At 42.1% G+C, this 16,880-nt stretch overlaps 1 protein-coding gene across 1 annotated transcript in view; it reads right to left on the bottom strand.

The window, feature by feature from the left end:
• LOC124141215 (protein mono-ADP-ribosyltransferase PARP14-like) overlaps nucleotides 1–16,507 on the bottom strand; it is a 35,601-nt gene extending 19,094 nt beyond the window's left edge. Inside the window, exons 1-11 of the mRNA XM_046509153.2 lie at nucleotides 16,433–16,507; nucleotides 15,387–15,507; nucleotides 11,595–11,987; nucleotides 11,078–11,139; nucleotides 10,727–10,840; nucleotides 7,811–8,044; nucleotides 7,005–7,229; nucleotides 6,590–6,671; nucleotides 5,692–5,823; nucleotides 4,710–4,775; nucleotides 3,568–3,744 (exon numbers count right to left, since the gene is read on the bottom strand). Of these exons, the coding sequence (XP_046365109.2) occupies nucleotides 3,568–3,744; nucleotides 4,710–4,775; nucleotides 5,692–5,823; nucleotides 6,590–6,671; nucleotides 7,005–7,229; nucleotides 7,811–8,044; nucleotides 10,727–10,840; nucleotides 11,078–11,139; nucleotides 11,595–11,987; nucleotides 15,387–15,492 (1,591 nt within the window). The 5' untranslated portion in view covers nucleotides 15,493–15,507; nucleotides 16,433–16,507. The remainder of the gene's footprint in view (nucleotides 1–3,567; nucleotides 3,745–4,709; nucleotides 4,776–5,691; nucleotides 5,824–6,589; nucleotides 6,672–7,004; nucleotides 7,230–7,810; nucleotides 8,045–10,726; nucleotides 10,841–11,077; nucleotides 11,140–11,594; nucleotides 11,988–15,386; nucleotides 15,508–16,432) is intronic.
• Nucleotides 16,508–16,880: the final 373 nt, after the last annotated feature.

Consider the following 16,880-nt stretch of genomic DNA (forward strand, 5'->3'; position numbering starts at 1 on the left):
GAGGTGTGGTGACCCTAGGACGACCGCTCCGAGGAAGGTCATCTGTGGTCTGTGTAGCATTGTATCGATGCAGGAGACGGTAAATTGTGGTTATGTTAACGTTGAAATGACGGGCAACATCTTGGACAGACTCTCCAGCTTCCAAACGTCCGATAGCCTGGTTTCTCTGAATTTGAGGTAGGCGTGGCATTGTTGACCAAGGAGTGGTAGGTCGAAGAATCGGCCACAGTTTTATACCCATTACAGTTCGTGACAGTTCGTGCATTTTCGATTTCGCGAGAAATTGGTGCATGATACCCACATATTCATTGAAATGGTGCCTTTTGGCGATTCGTTTTTTTATGTTGCGTTTTTACTGTGGGCTTCCAAAATGCAACCAAAAATATTGATAACACCATCAGGCTTCACTTCATGCTAAAACTCGTATCAATTTATGGTTCCGTGTTTGTTACCTATTTGCTTAAAACCCCTTGTGTTTCTTTTGCGTGTGAGTATATATCTAAGCTTCAATAAAGAATCTCGGCTTCAGTATTCCCATCTAATCAATATAGAGTATGTCGTGAGCAAAGCCATTAAAGCAAAGCCATGAGAGACAGTATGTCTGTAACACTTATGTATTCATCATTTCAACTCTTCCATTTCAAGAGGCCATATCACCCAAGGTACTGCCTTGTATTCTTGGACAACCTTGGGCAATTCCATGTGCCCCTCTGTGATATGACTGAAACAGATCTTGGCTGTGATGTGAAATGCCTATTGATACAGGTTTGTAATAACCAAACTTGATGAGTCAAAGAAGCGTTAACAAACATATCATTTACTGTCATTTTAGGCAAGCACAATTACTGAAAGTGACTTCTGAAAAAAAGGTACATTGTAAATCTCGCCAAATCACAATTAACAGCGTTATTTACTTTGTGTTTTGAAATCTCAATATAGGATATTTACTCGAATAATTCAGGTAGAAAAATAGCATATCAGTGATCGCAGGTATCAAATCACTAATGATAATTCTGCAACGTCGCTGATAAGCATAGAATCGTTTAGGATGTTTTGGAAAATACGCACACACGAAAAGTTTTCACTCAGTACAGTGTATGTGAAATATACACTAAACCGCAACAGAAACGTCACCATGGATAGATATATGAGAATCTTTATTTTTCCAAACACTGTAAACATACTTTGAGACATATAAAAAAAATGAAACTTGGCAAAACTGACCATCAAGGTTGAAATTAAAGTGTCAAATGTCCTTAATGTGAAACACAACAATAGTCTCCCAGAAAATGGCATCACAAGTCAGTGTCTCGTGTGTCTACCATGTGCATTGATGACTGCCGTGCAACGTCGATTCATGGAATGGATGAGGCGATCGATGAAGGCCATAGGCACTTGAGCCAACACTCTGAGGAACACTTGACGCAGTTCAGCTGCAGTTGTCGGCCTTGGTCGGACGTCATTCAGTCGTCTTGAATCTCGTCCCACAGGTGCTCAATGGGATTAAAATCGGGACCGAGGGCAGGGCACCATTCTGATGCCATTCTGCTGGAGGAAGTCTCTTCTATTTCTCGCAGTGTGGGCACGGGCGTTATCATGCTGAAATTCGTGGTTGCGGCGACGTGCCAGATGAGGTTTGGCGTGTGATCTCAAGACTTGATCAATGTACCGAGCTGCTGTGACACCATTGCCTCTCCCTGAACCGATGTTCTAGAAGACCACAGGGCCGACCCTCTATTCAAGACCAATTCCACCCCACACCATGATACTCAGACCACCCTACGAGTCTCTCTCAACAACACAAACATCCGAATAACGTTCCCCACGGCGTCTGCAGACTCTCTCTCGGCCATCTGCTGTTGAGATACAGTGACGGCTCTCGTCTGAGAAGAAGACTCTTCTCCACTGCTGGTGGCACCAATGCTGGTGCTGTGTTGCCCACTGAAGACGGCCCCGGCGATGACGTGGGGTCAGAATGGGTCCTCGGTGTGGCCTGTGACAGTGGAGGTGTCTGCTCGTCAATAGTCGACGTACGGTGTCCGCACTAAAGTGTCGCTGGTGTGTCCCCAAGGTCTGTCGAGCAGTTTCCGAACCAGTGACAAAGGGATCTTGAAGATGCTGTGGCACAATCTGACGATTCTGACGTCGGGTGATGACCCTTGGTCTTCCACTACGTGGTCGGTCATCTGTAGTGTTGGTGGTCTGGTACCGTTGCTGGAGCCTGTATATGGTCCTTACGTGGACTTGAAATGCACTGGCTACTTGCCGGGCGGTTTGCCCAGCTTGCAATCGTCCAAGGGCTTGGTGTCGATGATTTCATGTCAATCTTGGCATGCTGCAGCAATTCAATAACGAATGAATGTTATCCGATCTGGGTGGATTTCTATAGGGTAAGAAATGGGGGAACGCATGTGCATTTCAATTTGCACGGAACTCGCGTGCATCGGGTTACCATGGCCGTTGCCGTGATGCGTTTGGGCGATCGGTTTTATTGTCATCTGCTTTGTTTTTTTACCATCAACTTTCATTTTTCCGGAAAAGGTACTGTTGAATTTAGTAACTTTGACAAGAATTACCCAAATATTTAAATGACAACTTTTCATGCAATGTTACTTGGGGTGACGTTTCTTTTGCGGTTGAGTATAGTTCACCAATTAGCTGTGTTGTTATATTTTGTGAGATATTCACCAGTAAGTTGCGTCACACTTTTGCCTTACCCATCACCACGCCCGGCTGAATTTGTACCCATAACATTATGTGTGGGACAAGTAGGAAGACCCTCAATAAACCATCAGGCAGACGTTATCGTTGAAATTGCACAGCGCGTCACAGGCAATCCGTTTTAACTCCAGTGTGGGAAATTCATGCAGTGGCAGAATTTTTCGTTTGGGCGACGATTTCGCCTGTCGTTTTTTATCGTCTGTTTTACTCTATTTCCGATGTACTTAATGTCAGGCATTTATAATTATGTATGTGCCAAGGTATTAAAATCGTTCAATTATTCAACAACAAAAAATAGAGTGATTTAAAACTTTTTAAAATTTCGCTTAATACACAATATGATGGATATGTTGGACATCTTATCTTTGAAAATGAATAAATTTACTTTTTTCGGCACAAATGTACAACAGTTCAAACATGGTAAGGGTTATGCGGCTGCTAATTCATTGTGCCAATTTATTTGTACATAAAATTACCCAGCCATAGATTACCTTTTACAAACTGTTGCAGGAATGAGTGATGGTTAAATAGACATAAAATCGAATTTAACAACAGTTCTTTCAATTTTCATTTACATAAAAAACAAACATTTGAAATGTCCCCCTAATAATAAAGAAAAAAAAAACATGATTAAAACCACCGCCACCTCACACCCGCCACCTCACACCCACAAGACACACATATCAAATGGTCCGCCCCTTAGTCTGCCAGCACTACCCATTTTGTTGGTTTCAAATCGAGCTGAAATATTATCAAGCGGCGTTAAACACAGCTCACTCACTCTACTTTTTACAGATTCGGGGGACAACAGTTGTGCAAAATGATGTTTCTGATGTATTTTCTTACCTTGATCAAGAGCTGGCAGCGCCAAAGATGTATACTTCAGCTCATCTGCTTTCATCATTAACGCTGGTAGCACCATGTCAATGCCACGGAAGAAGTGAATGTCATAGTGCAGTACTGCCTTGAAACATGCGTCGGACACACTGGTGACAGCAAGCCCCGTTTTAGTGATGTTACCCACTACAACATTGAACAGGCATACAATATGTTAGCGGAATGGGCACCTGTACCTGTATGTACTCGTATTCATCTACAACGGAAACCTGACTGTCGTCGTTAAGATATGGACTAAACAATTTCACCACCAGTCAAGATATATATCCAACAGTGTAACTGCAATCACATTGTCACGTTGGATATGGGTCCCTTGAAATAGCTTTATGCGTTTGTGGATAAGAAACGGAAAGATATTACTTTTCCTTTACAATAATTGCTGTACATGGCTACATGGAATTGAAAATAATCATTTACGAGTATTGTACAGATGGATGTGAATTTGAAACTGTCAGATTTTAAAATGGTTAACCTGCTCAATGCCTCTCTTCGGCACAGTTATTGTATTCCTATGCTAATGTTGTCTGTTTATTTGTAGTTTAACGTCACACTCAGCAATATTCCAGCTATATGTAAGCGGTCTGTAAATAATCGAGTATGGACCCAACAATTCATGAATTGCCATCATGCGCATCTATCTACGCAATTGGGATACGATGACATGCATCAACCAAGTCAGCGAGCCTGACCACCCGATCCCCTTAGTCTGCTCTTCAGACAAGCATAGTCACCTTTTACAGCAAGCATAGGTTGCTGAAGACCTATTCTACCCCGGATCCTCACGGGTCTTTCTTGCTTGCCGACCTTGATCAACTCGCGTTGAGTTGGTATATTAACCCAAGTTAACTTTGGGATTTTTTTAAGTCATACTTCGGTTGACCAGAGTTGCCCATCCCTGCTGAACCCAAGCATGGGCTGCTGAAGACCTAAACTTACCCGGATCTTCACGGGTATGCTAATGTTTGGTAGCACTAACACACCTCCTTTAATCACAAAAGATTCGGATACTGGCTTTTTAAATCAGCAAACTTTCAGAGCTATAATCAAATTATGATACCATTAAGCATTATACAAAGGTTTATAAACTTTACCTTCTTCTTTACACTGTTTCTCCAGTTCTTTTCCAAACCTCTTTCGCAGCTTCTTTGACAACATCCCTTGAAAACACATAAAAACACAAACTATTAGACGCTCAGAGAGGTCTAAGAAAAGAAAATTCGAAAGCTTTGTGTATTGCATGCAGAGAGTGAAAGCATTTCATAACCACTTTCAAATCTTAAAACATCCTCTAATCCCTCCAGAAACATTTATCATGATTTGTTTGCAATAAATCAATAGACCAGCTGACGATCGACCTCCAAAATATCTGTTTATATTCAAATAAATGTCAATTCCGTTACTTAAAACACACCACTAGTTTGATTGTTTTACGCCGCACTCGGCAACATTCAAACTAAATGACGGCAGGCTGTAAATAATCGAGTATGAGAATGCCACAAGGGTCTTTCCCGAGTGTAAGGATATTACCTAGTGTGACCTTGACCTTCGACAGGCGACACCTTCGAGCCTGTCCCAGCGGCAGGCTTTATCTCGAGATGATGTCGAGTAGGAAACACCAGCCAGTTATCACTCTCAACTCTACCCGGAGTAGGAAGTGATCAGTGAAGCGAACATGTACAACATCCAAATCGCCACACATTACCTTGTTATTAAGGTCAAGGTCACAATAATTAAGTGGGATCTGCAGATTTTCCTAAATTAACTTCTCGTGATGAAGACTTTGGAGATTAAAGCAATAAATCCCTTTTCATAATCATAAGATATCCCGAAAGATTCAACTGTACAACTCCACCATGGACGTGTTTATGGATAATATCAAATACAATAAATTGAGTGAGTTACGCCGCTTTTAGCAATATTCCAGCAATATCACGCCGCTCGACACCAGAAATAGGCTTCCATGTCGGGAATCGAACCAGGGTCTCCGGCATGACGTGCGAACGCTTTAACCACTGGGCTACCCAAACGCCCCCGAATTCAATGAAGACGACGCTATGAACAATAAGAATGTACCAAACGAGAGTTCCAGTCTGCTGTTACTGCCGTTGACAATGAGGTCTACACGTTGCTGCATGATGTCGCCTTCAACCAACTGGAAACGAACGTTCCCGAACAATACGCCTCTTGCCACATGCGCATCGGCTGCTGTCAACATGCAATAGTTATCTGGGTGCCCGTGATCATACAGAATATAAACAGTGCTTGCGTTCAGTTTCAAAACCATGATGACTCAGTAAGTTAACAAGTTAACAACGCTTTGAACATTATTCCAGTTTATCACGACGTGTCAGCTTAATGTGAGAGGAAATCCAGTAGTGATTCACCTCTTTGACATTTACCACTTTTGTGAAACCAACGAGCACGGGTTTTGTGCTGACAAATCTAGAAATATAAACTGGGATTCGAACCATGATCATAGGTTTCTTGCATGCTTTATTTGTTTGTTTGTTTGTTTGTTTGTTTGTTGTTTAACGTCACACCCAGCAATATTCCAGCTATATGACGGCGGTATGTAAATAGTCGTGTCTGGACCAGATAATTTAGTGATTTACAACATGAACATCTATCCACGCAATTGGGATACGATGACATGCATCAACCAAGTCAGCGAGCCTGACCACCCGATCCCGTAAGTCGCCACTTACGACAAGCATAGTCGCCTTTAACGGCAAGCATGGGTTGCTGGAGACCTATTCTACCCCGGATCTTCAGGGGTCTTCCTTGCATGCCGACCTTGATTAACTCGCGTTGAGTTGGTATATTAATCCAAGTTAACTTTGGTACGATTTTAGTCATACTTCGGTTGACCAGACTTTCTTGGACTTGGGTCATTCTGTCTGATTGGCAGAAGTGAATGGGTATTTGGGTATAAGTTTACTTTTACCAACGTGTGCGCGTTTTCATGTTTCACCTTTTTCGTCTTGGACACTGAGCCTGCGTGATCCTCTTATGTGAATCTTTCCGTAGAGCTTCTCATGTTCTTCTTGAAAAGCCTGCAGTTACAATGTTGTAGTTGTTTATACATTTTTCAGATTTAATAGAAGCCAACATTATAAATTAACACTTCGAGGAATGAAAAGCCATAATGCAATAACATAACAATTAATAGAGATACAAAAATAAGATTCAAAGCAACGCCAGAATGTTGTTACCAAGACACACACGTTCCTCCTTCGAACACTGCTTGAAAACAAATACGACTGATCTGACGGTGTGTGTTCAGGTCTAAAAAGCAATAAGGAGCTAAATTAAAAATGGCGTGTGGGCATATATCATCAACATTTGATAGGGTACCATGGGTGCCTCTTCAGTTTATGGACCATTACCTCATATACACCATCGCGTTGTCCAGAGATTACAACAACTTTGACGGCTTTCAACATTGTATCAGGGTTGTTTTCCCAAAACTCATTCACGGTCTCGTATATTGTTTTAGCTGTGGCGTTCTTGTCATAATTTAGTCGGCCTGTCCCAAGAGCAGGGAAAAGGAGACTGGCGTGGTTTTTCTTTGATGCCTCCTCCAAACAACGCGTGACAATGGACTTTATATTCTGAAAAAGGAACTGTAATTTCTAAGAGACAAGGTAAGAAATTGTTTGCCACAAAAAAATACATTGTTGAAAGCTGTTTATATTTCTTTATTTTAGACTCATAATTTTTAATTATTTAATTAAAATAATATGTTTTTGCAAAAGTAAATGAAAAATATCTCGACTCCATATAACATTCCAGTAACGGATCAGGAGGTCTGAGGGGCGGTCGGGTAGCCTAGTGGTTAAAGTGTTCGCTCGTCACGCCGAAGACCCGGGTTCGATTCCCGACCTGGGTAAAATGTGTGAAGCCCATTTGTGGTGTCCCCCGCCGTGATATTGCTGGAATGTTGCTAAAAGCGGCGTAAAACCATATTCACTCACTCACTCACTCACTCACTCACTCAGGAGGTCTGGCAAAGGGAATTGGCTGACAGGCTGTCATTGTGCCCTGATTGCACGGGCCGTTGTTCTACATGTAGCATTCTGTCGCTTGTTTGTGTTGTTTATTTACAGGTCACCAAGATAGATCCTGAACATTTCTGACTGGAACACCAAACAATATTTACTCAAGTTCAATCAAATCAAGAATTCAGACTTACCTGTTCGTTTATTCTTTCCTTTGTATTCCGTATTGGCAGGGTAGCATGGTAGATCTCTGCACACTGTAGCTTGTACCCTTTAGTGATGGCAAGATCCCCTAGCTGGATACCATGAGGGTAGAGCTTCTTAACTTCCTTCTCAACCTTATTTCCAGCTTCATGTAGAATACATGCAGACAGGGCTCCGGCACTCAAATTCAGCTCACAGTTGGTCGAGTTGACAATCACGTCGGCCTATTGTGACGGAGAATATATCAGTAATATATAGATCCATTGCGATGATTAGCTGAGTGTTTTACTCTGTCATAAATATCATCTCAGAAATGCGAATTGTATTAAGCGACACGTCACGATTGTAATATATATATATATGTGTGTGTGTGTGTGTGTGTGTGTGTGTGTGTGTGTGTGTGTGTGTATATATATGTATGATATTTGCCATACGAAAACCAAAGGGTAATGGTATATATATTATATCACGTCAGTATTAAAATAATCGATGTTTAAGACCTTATTGAAGTAACTATAGAAACCGTGCGGGACTACATTGTTTGAGTGAACCACCCTTTTTATCCAATGATTCGAAAGGTGTTCAGCCATATTTGTCTACACAATAACCAACACACCAGGAACCCCCTCTTTATAGTTATAGGGAGTTGGGAACGTTTGGCAATAGCTTATTGAGCAAGCCGGCGATGAATGGACGTTAAAAGTACTTCCTGTTTGGTGACTTCATTTGCATATATATTTATCCTGATACCACGTTTATCGGATTGGTTTATGGCATCGATACTACTATCCATTATATAGTAAAATCATTATTACTATATATAAAAGGCTAGAACTGTAATTACGAACGTGGTGTCATGGCATGGTATACTCAAATACAAAACAAACAAAGCCTTATTCATACTATCATCTTTTAAAGCACTTTTTCTTTTTCGAAGATTAAACTCATGTTTAAAATCTTTAATACAATCAAGGAAGGTCTTTCTTCATATTTTTCATAGAAAGGGTTTGACACAAGTGGAATTAATACCAAGGATTTGCTTGATTGTTTTGCAATCTCTGAAGAAATTCAGTTAGGTCAAAACATGAAACGAAGGTTATCAGTGTAAATACTTATAAGAATACTACCCCTGTAACATCATTGCCATAACCCTGTATTTTGGTTGTCAGCGCATTATAAAAAGCTTTTAAATTTACAACAGAGGTCCTCTTAACCGTCAGCTGACCCCAATTAGTTGTGTGGATAATAGTTTTTTTCCCCACCATTGGTCTGCACATGCTCCAGGCGGGAAAACCAACTAGATGCAGATTATTTGGGAAGATTGCTCCTGATGTTATAAACGCAGTATTCTTAGAATTATTAACAATGATAATTATGTTTGACAATTCCTGCGAATACCATACCTATAGTACATCATTTCCAGAATAACCAGTGGGACTGGTGGGTTTTGAAATCTAGTAATCCTGGGGCAGGTAACGACAAATCCTTATTTATAAAGGATCTAAAATTTAAAGCATAAATGAAGTATAGTCAGAACATATTCACTGAAAAGACCCAATACTTGATAATTCCTCGGAATTACCGTTATGTTGCCTTCATATGACGTCATTTCCGGTTCACGTTTACCCTCCAAAGATTAGGCTGCCGGAACTTCTCGAAGGCAACTTTCAGTTACAGTGATCTTTCGCTTCATGCAACTGTTGCCTTTGTTATATCTTAGTATTGCAGGAGACGTTCTCTGGTGTCTTCTATGAGGCTCTGTTGCAGCCAGATAAAACAATTGTGCACATACAGGATAGGGAAGTCTGTCGCGGAGATCCGCTGTTATACTTAGAGAAGGTATGGAGCTAGTACCGCGCAAATCTGACGCGTTGCTAAAGCTTGAAAAAGTGGGCTGGTGCAATATTTGGACTGACGGATCGTGAGATTTGTGGAGATACTTTGTATTTCACCCCACTATGCTCCAAAATAGCACCAAGCTTCCCTGGTATACCCTTACAGTAATTTGTTGTGTGTCAGAAGAGTGTCCAGTCTATAAAGTCCACCATGTCCACTTATCAAAAGTACCAATAAATGTATGTGAGTTTACCTAAGTAGAACACAGAAGTGACATTCTCTCCACAAACTGATTTTGTTGTTTGTTGTTTAAAGCCGCACTCAGCAATATTCCAGCCATATGACGGCGGTCTGTGAATAATGCAGTCTGGACCAGATAACGCAGTTGAGATACGATGACGTGCATCAACCAAGCCTGACCACCCGATCCCGTTAGTCGCCTTTTACGACAAGCATAGTCGCCATTTACGTCATGGATGAAGACCTATTCTACCCTATTCTACTCTGGTTACGGTAGACATAGACACAACTCAATTAACAATATCAATATCGGGTGTGACCACTATTTTTGTAGACGTTGATTTTCAGCAATCCGTGGCATTACTTAAGTGTTATTTAAGGCTGAACAATTATTTTTTTCATCAGCACCTCATAGCCAGACAGTCATTGTGCGCTGTTCACATTAAAAAACATGTGAGTGAGTATCATGCCCCAAACAAACATGCAAACATACAGATTTTGAATCACGACCTTAAAGTCGAGGAGATTTCTTCATGAATACATACTGAAAGATACATCACTTATTTTTCAGAATGAATTAATTTTTATTGAACTTTATATGAAGCATGGATACTTTTTTCCGTTAGTGTAAATGTAATTAGGATATGATTGATATACATGGTAAATGTGAAGACAAATTTAGTTTGGGGGACTTGAACTAAACTTGGTGGGACTCAATTTAGTCGAGCTTTGAACCCGTTAAAAGTTATCACTCTTACATGCTAATTGTTTGAACCAAGGGAAACGGGTGTTGCAAGGTATCATTGATTTTGAAACTAAACCTGTTTTACCTTATGCTCGGCGATTGAACCTGTGAGAAGCTCGACTTTCCTTGGAAAACCCTTCCTGACTGCAAGAGAGTTGAGTCGAAACCGGAAGTCCTGGTCACTCTCTGGATGTGGTATCTGTAAAGTAGACGGACAGATTGATTTAATCCCCAACATCCTAAAAACATTGATAAAACATTTTATAGTTGCTATTAGAGAACGTTGATAAAAGTATTGTTGTTTTTGTTGTGCATAAAGCTACACTCAGCAAAATTCAAACGATGTGACGGCGGTCGCACCTGATTGTGTCTGGACCAGCCAAACAAGTGGTTGAAGCAACGTTTACATTGTCGGGGTACGATGACAGATACTTACCCCAAAGTCAGAGCTTCTCCTCCTCCCGTGCCAATTAGATATTGCTGGTTGCCCTGGTTCAACTGGCAAAATGAAATGTGTGTAATAGGACATTGGGAATGGACATACTTTCTTGTCAAAACTGTGTCATCAGGGGTTTCACGTTTCTTCAGTACACTACTGTTCAAAACGAACATCCCCACGATCGGGAACCAGTAGCCATAATACATTTGCAGATACAAACACCCCAATGTGGCGCTATGTCTTTTTGTAACACGCGTCCCTGACGTAGTGTAGAATTAAAACTGTTCGTACGGCAGTAGTTAAGTCGGTATTAATGCCTATATTTGTCTATATTTAGGCCAAACTAACAGGACAATCATTGACTTGAAGGTGATACTGGGAATCCTGATCGGTCACTTTAATCTAATATTCAAAGAGAGCAGTAAGAATGTAACAAATAAACGATAAAAATGTCATCTTTCTATTAACTTTACACAACAGCAAGGCTATTGAACTTCATCAAGACAACACTTACCAGATTCTAATGCCACAGCCCCTTCGGGATCAGTAGTGGTTTGGTAAATCTGGCAGCCATTCCGCTGTGCTACAGTATTAACATACATACGCCCCTTAACAGAGCGTAGAAACATAGCGGCTGCTCCATCGGTTAAGGCAAACCTTTTATGCAGTTCTGTCTTATCATGGCGAGGGAATTTCGACTTGCATTGTTCAATTCCTTCTTTGCGTCCACGTGATGAAAGGTCACATGAATCATCCTGATATGGCATTAGCATGGTTTCGGTTCCGTGATGATCTCCAGGAAGCCGCCCGACTCCGGGAGATGCTGTCGATGTATCCTGAGACGCAGAGGCGGTTGTGAGGTCGTGCTCTCCCTCCTCTCGTACAGGTTCTACTAGATCCCTCTGGGCTACAACAGACAGCAGACAAACATTGCCTTTCTCTGTGTCTCAGTTAATGGGAGCACGAACTAGCTCAATACTGTGTTGTGTCTTTGTTGAAGTAGTTGTATATACCAACTACAAACATGATGTGTATGTGTATGATGTGTCGGTAACGGTGAGTGAATGTTCTGTAACGTCACAGTCAGCAACATTTCAGCTAGATCACGACTACCTGTTTGAAAAAAAGCCTGGACACGGAAAACCAGATACTGAAAACGTGAGCGCCGACCCACGCAATCGGGGCACATCCGTAAACGTCACAGGGCCTGAATATATGGTCGAGTTTCGTCGCCTCTTGCGACATTCAGTCACCAATAGTTTGACACGGCTTTTTATCATGCACTCAACTGTACTTGATATGAGTGAAGTATGGGGACGATGGCAATGATGTGTTGCAATGGTGATGCTGATGATTGTTGCAATGGTGATGCTGATGATGGCGATGATATGTTGCAATGGTGGTGCTGATGATGGCGATGATATGTTGCAATGGTGGTGCTGATGATGGCGATGATATGTTGCAATGGTGGTGCTGATGATGGCGATGATGTGTTGCAATGGTAATGCTAATGATGGCGATGATGTGTTGCAATGGTGATGCTGGTGATATGTTGCGATGGTGATGCTGCTGATGGCGATGATGTGTTGCAATGGTGATGCTGTTGATGCTGGTGATATGTTGCAATGGTGATGCTGATGATGGCGATGAAGTGTTGCAATGGTGATGCTGATGATGGCGATGGTGTGTTGCAATGGTGATGCTGATGATGGCGATGAAGTGTTGCAATGGTAGTGCTAATGATGGCGATGGTGTGTTGCAATGGTGATGCTGATGATGGCGATGATGTGTTGCAATGGTAATGCTGATGATGGCGATGGTGTGTTGCAATGTTGGTGCTGATGATGGCGATGATGTGTTGCAACGGTGATGCTGATGTTGTGTTGCAATGGTACTGCTAATGATGGCGATGGTGTGTTGCAGTGGTGGTGCTGATGATGGCAATGATATGTTGAATCAACACTATGGTGTATGCAAAGAAAAGTAAATATGGAAATTTATTTGTTTAACTACAACTATTGAATGTTTTTGGTTTCGCGCAACACTTAACAGTATGTCAGCTCAGTGTGTTTGAATTACCGGATGTGACGTAAGTTGTTTGAATTTACCAATGAGGTCACCACCCCGGCCCCATAAATATTCTCAGCAATAAAAGTTCCTGTGACACGAAATAAAACAAGAACCTGATCAAAGAAGACGCACACATGTGAAAGAATTCATATTTTCAAACAGACAATGGACCAGGAAAACAGGTGTAGACATTTAATGTCTAGCACAGAAATGACAAGAGAAAGATACAATTAAACACGTCAGTTGCGTGTTGCGTGTGGGCCACCTCTAGCTTGGATGCATACAATGCATCTCCTTCGCATTGAACGGATCAAACGTCTCACACAGTATTGATGGGTGGCATCCAATACCTCCACCAGCCTGTCTCCCAGTTCTTGTACTGTAGTCGGAGCACGTGATAAACGTCGGAGACGGCGTTCCTTTTATCCTACATGTGTTAAATGGGAGAAAGATCTGGAGAGCTAGTAGGCCATGGGATCACATTCACGTTGTTCTGTCCAAGTGCTTGTTGAACAATCCGGGCTACATGGGGTCGGGCGTTGAAATGCTGAAAAAAAACCATGCCAGGTCCATGTTGATTCAAAAACGGCACAACGATAGGCTGGTGACCTCGTCACGGTAACGCTGCCCGTTCTAAATTCCATTGGTCACTTGCAAACGATTCCTCTGTCACTCGGTGATTCCTCCACCATAACACTGACTCACCCGAAACGGGTCTTCCTCCACAACACAGTTCTGAGCGTAACGTTCACCGCGACGTCGGTAAACTCGTATTCGGCCATGCTGTCGGAGAGGTGAAATCGGTGAACAGAACCTGTCTCAACTGAACTGTCGTCAAACGCACTCGCTGTCTACACCACTGCAGACGCAATTGGCGGTGCTTGTTGGTCAGAATTGGGCGTCTGGATGTCCTCCTCGCAACAATCCCGTAACGTCTAGGATGGCGACGCACAGTCTGTGCCGATATTCGACAAAGACCAGGGATGGTTCTTGCAGTGATTGTTGCAGGCTGGAACCTGATTTCGCTGATGGGTGGTTCGAATCCAACGATCCTGACGGACGCTCGTAACGGGGCACCTGTCGCTCCTTGGTCGGTCTCTGACAGTGTTTGTTTGCCGCCAGCCACTGCTGCCATTTCTTCCTAATGGTGTTTCTGTGCACGTTCAATCGCCTAGCAACTTCACGCTGCGACGTTCCTGACTGGAGCATACCAATGGCTCTCAAGCGGTTATTTTCAAATAGGCGGTGTGTGTGTGTGTGTGTGTGTGTGTGTGTGCGTGCGTGCGTGCGTGCGTGCGTGCGTGCGTGCGTGCGTGCGTGCGTGCGTGCGTGCGTGCGCGCGCGCGTGTGCGTGTGTGTGTATGTGTGTAGAAAAAGCATGTGTGTATGTGTGTAGAAAAAGCACAGTAAAGTCCTAACTCTCAGGCACAATATAGTAGTAATTAAATAAGTGGAGTAAGATTGAACACAGTTTAGTACGTGGTAAGAGTTGAAATCTTACTTCACTAATATAATTATTACTATATATATAAGAATATATATATGTATATATATTCTTTTATTACGGCTACTCTGCAACTATTTGCTACCGTAAGTTTGTTTTTAGCCCGAAACGTATGATAAGAAGCTGACAATAACCGTCCAATAATACCACACACGTGAGCCTGAGAAATCCCATGATAAGTTGGTGATAACAGTGATAGAGATGGTGACGTCACTTCCGAAACGAAGTCTTGTGGGTGAATTGGTCCCTAACACATTCGTCACCACTCGCCCCTTTCAGTAACCTGCAAGAAGACTTGTCCCCCTATCGATAAATGCTATGTGCTAAAATGCGACAAACCAATCAGAATGCGCATATGACTTCGTTCAAAGAATCCCTCAGGTATAATTTTTGCTATTACATGTGTCTTGCATTTAAAAACATACAATCCAGTCAAATGTGTTCAATCAAACTGTATAATACTGTAAGTCCCGATGCGATTTTAGTAGCGTCTACAATATATACAATATGTGGGGAATATACATGAATCATTACGGAACGATATGACAATTATTTTAGCAATGTCCGTTTGCGCTTAGACGGAACCCAGTCGCAGGGCAATAGTCGCTATTCGGCCTGTCCCGGAGTAACAAAGTTGGTCACGAATGATATATCATAGTGGAATAGAGTTTTAATAGAACGGATCCTCGAGGCTGATATATGTTACATTACTGTTGAACGAAGATTGCCTACCTGTCGCCACGTTCTCACGGACAGGACACGGGGCTGTTTCTGGATGATCTGGTACGTGCAGGCCTGGTGATGTAGACGTTGCACGATGCCCATCACGAGTCGCCATTCTAGTACGGTGTTCCTAAAGACACGCATATTTTTCATTATGCCCTCGCTATTGAAACGAATATGATTCAGCATTTAAGTCATGTCTGACGATGGTGGAATCCATTTAGTGTGGATTCGAACCCCAGGTTCGTACCGTCATGGTCCTACGTGTGTCGGCACCATACCCATACTGCGTGGGGATTCCAGGTTAGAATATTCCCCCAGCTACCTGTGCTTGTAAGAGGCCACTTACTGGTGAATTGTTTTATACTGTGGCATCCTAATCCAGACTGGATTACTTGAGGCCACCATAATGGCTTGAATGCTTTGCGGGTGTGACGTAAAACAACAAACAAACACAAATAGTGGTATATGTCTAGTCTCATATTAAAACTGGCCGTCTTGACACGACTGAGGTATAAAGTGCGGTAAACTCCATGATCATGTACTGAACTGTTGACCGGACAATGAAGTGAAGCCCATGCGCGATCCACTGTCATCCTCGGATCTGTGAATACTGTGTACTATCTGCACGAACTGATAACTCGCTGTGAAGTGGAGCAGTACATACATCAACATTGCTTCGAGTTGTTAATCACAGTTATAGATACATATAGACACTTTCCGAATTTAATCTGTAAGGGACTGAAGAAGGGGGGATCTTGGGGACGTAGCTGCATTTTGTATCGAAATTAGACATTTATTCAGCTACAGCTACAAAACTATACATTTTTTATTTTAAAACTATATATAAGAGAAGGCTTTTCTAAAGAAAGACACCTTGCAACGATGTTATTTTTGTGACAAGCAATTTCTTTCTGTCAATAGTCTGAAGCATTATTATTTTTTCCAGTGTTTTCGGCGACAATTCATACTTTTCGATAACATCATCCTCGACGTCAGAAGAAAACACTTAACAGACAAAATGCGCACAATGCATGTCATATTATTACACCCACCTTTTGAAATGGCGATCCTTCAACCAAGATGAATGAGTGGATGTGTGTCCTCTGTATCGGGAAGTTGTTGTGGCTTGTGGCCTCCCTGCATGCTTTATCTGATAAATCCGTTGTATAACCTACATATTGCATTTCCGTTTTGATACTGTGAGCGATGACAGTCAGTAATTATAATAACATGCTATGGAGCGTTTATCAGTGAATACAAGGTTCAGCTCGGCTCTTTGCTATGTGCAGTGGGCTGCAGGAACGCAATGGTGTGGTTACAACATAGCCTACCGACACCAATAGTGGCGTATATATGGAGAATTTTAATCAAGTAAAGCAGGACTTGATACAATTGGCGGCCATCTTGATGAAATGCCGATCATGTTGGATTTCTGGTTGCTAACCATTTGTCACAAATTACCCAAAGCATGCACATTTATGTGCTTTTTGTATGACGTAT

This window comes from Haliotis rufescens, unplaced genomic scaffold (genome assembly GCF_023055435.1).
Source record: "Haliotis rufescens isolate VD_foot unplaced genomic scaffold, xgHalRufe1.0.p SCAF_12, whole genome shotgun sequence".
NCBI lineage: Eukaryota > Metazoa > Mollusca > Gastropoda > Lepetellida > Haliotidae > Haliotis > Haliotis rufescens.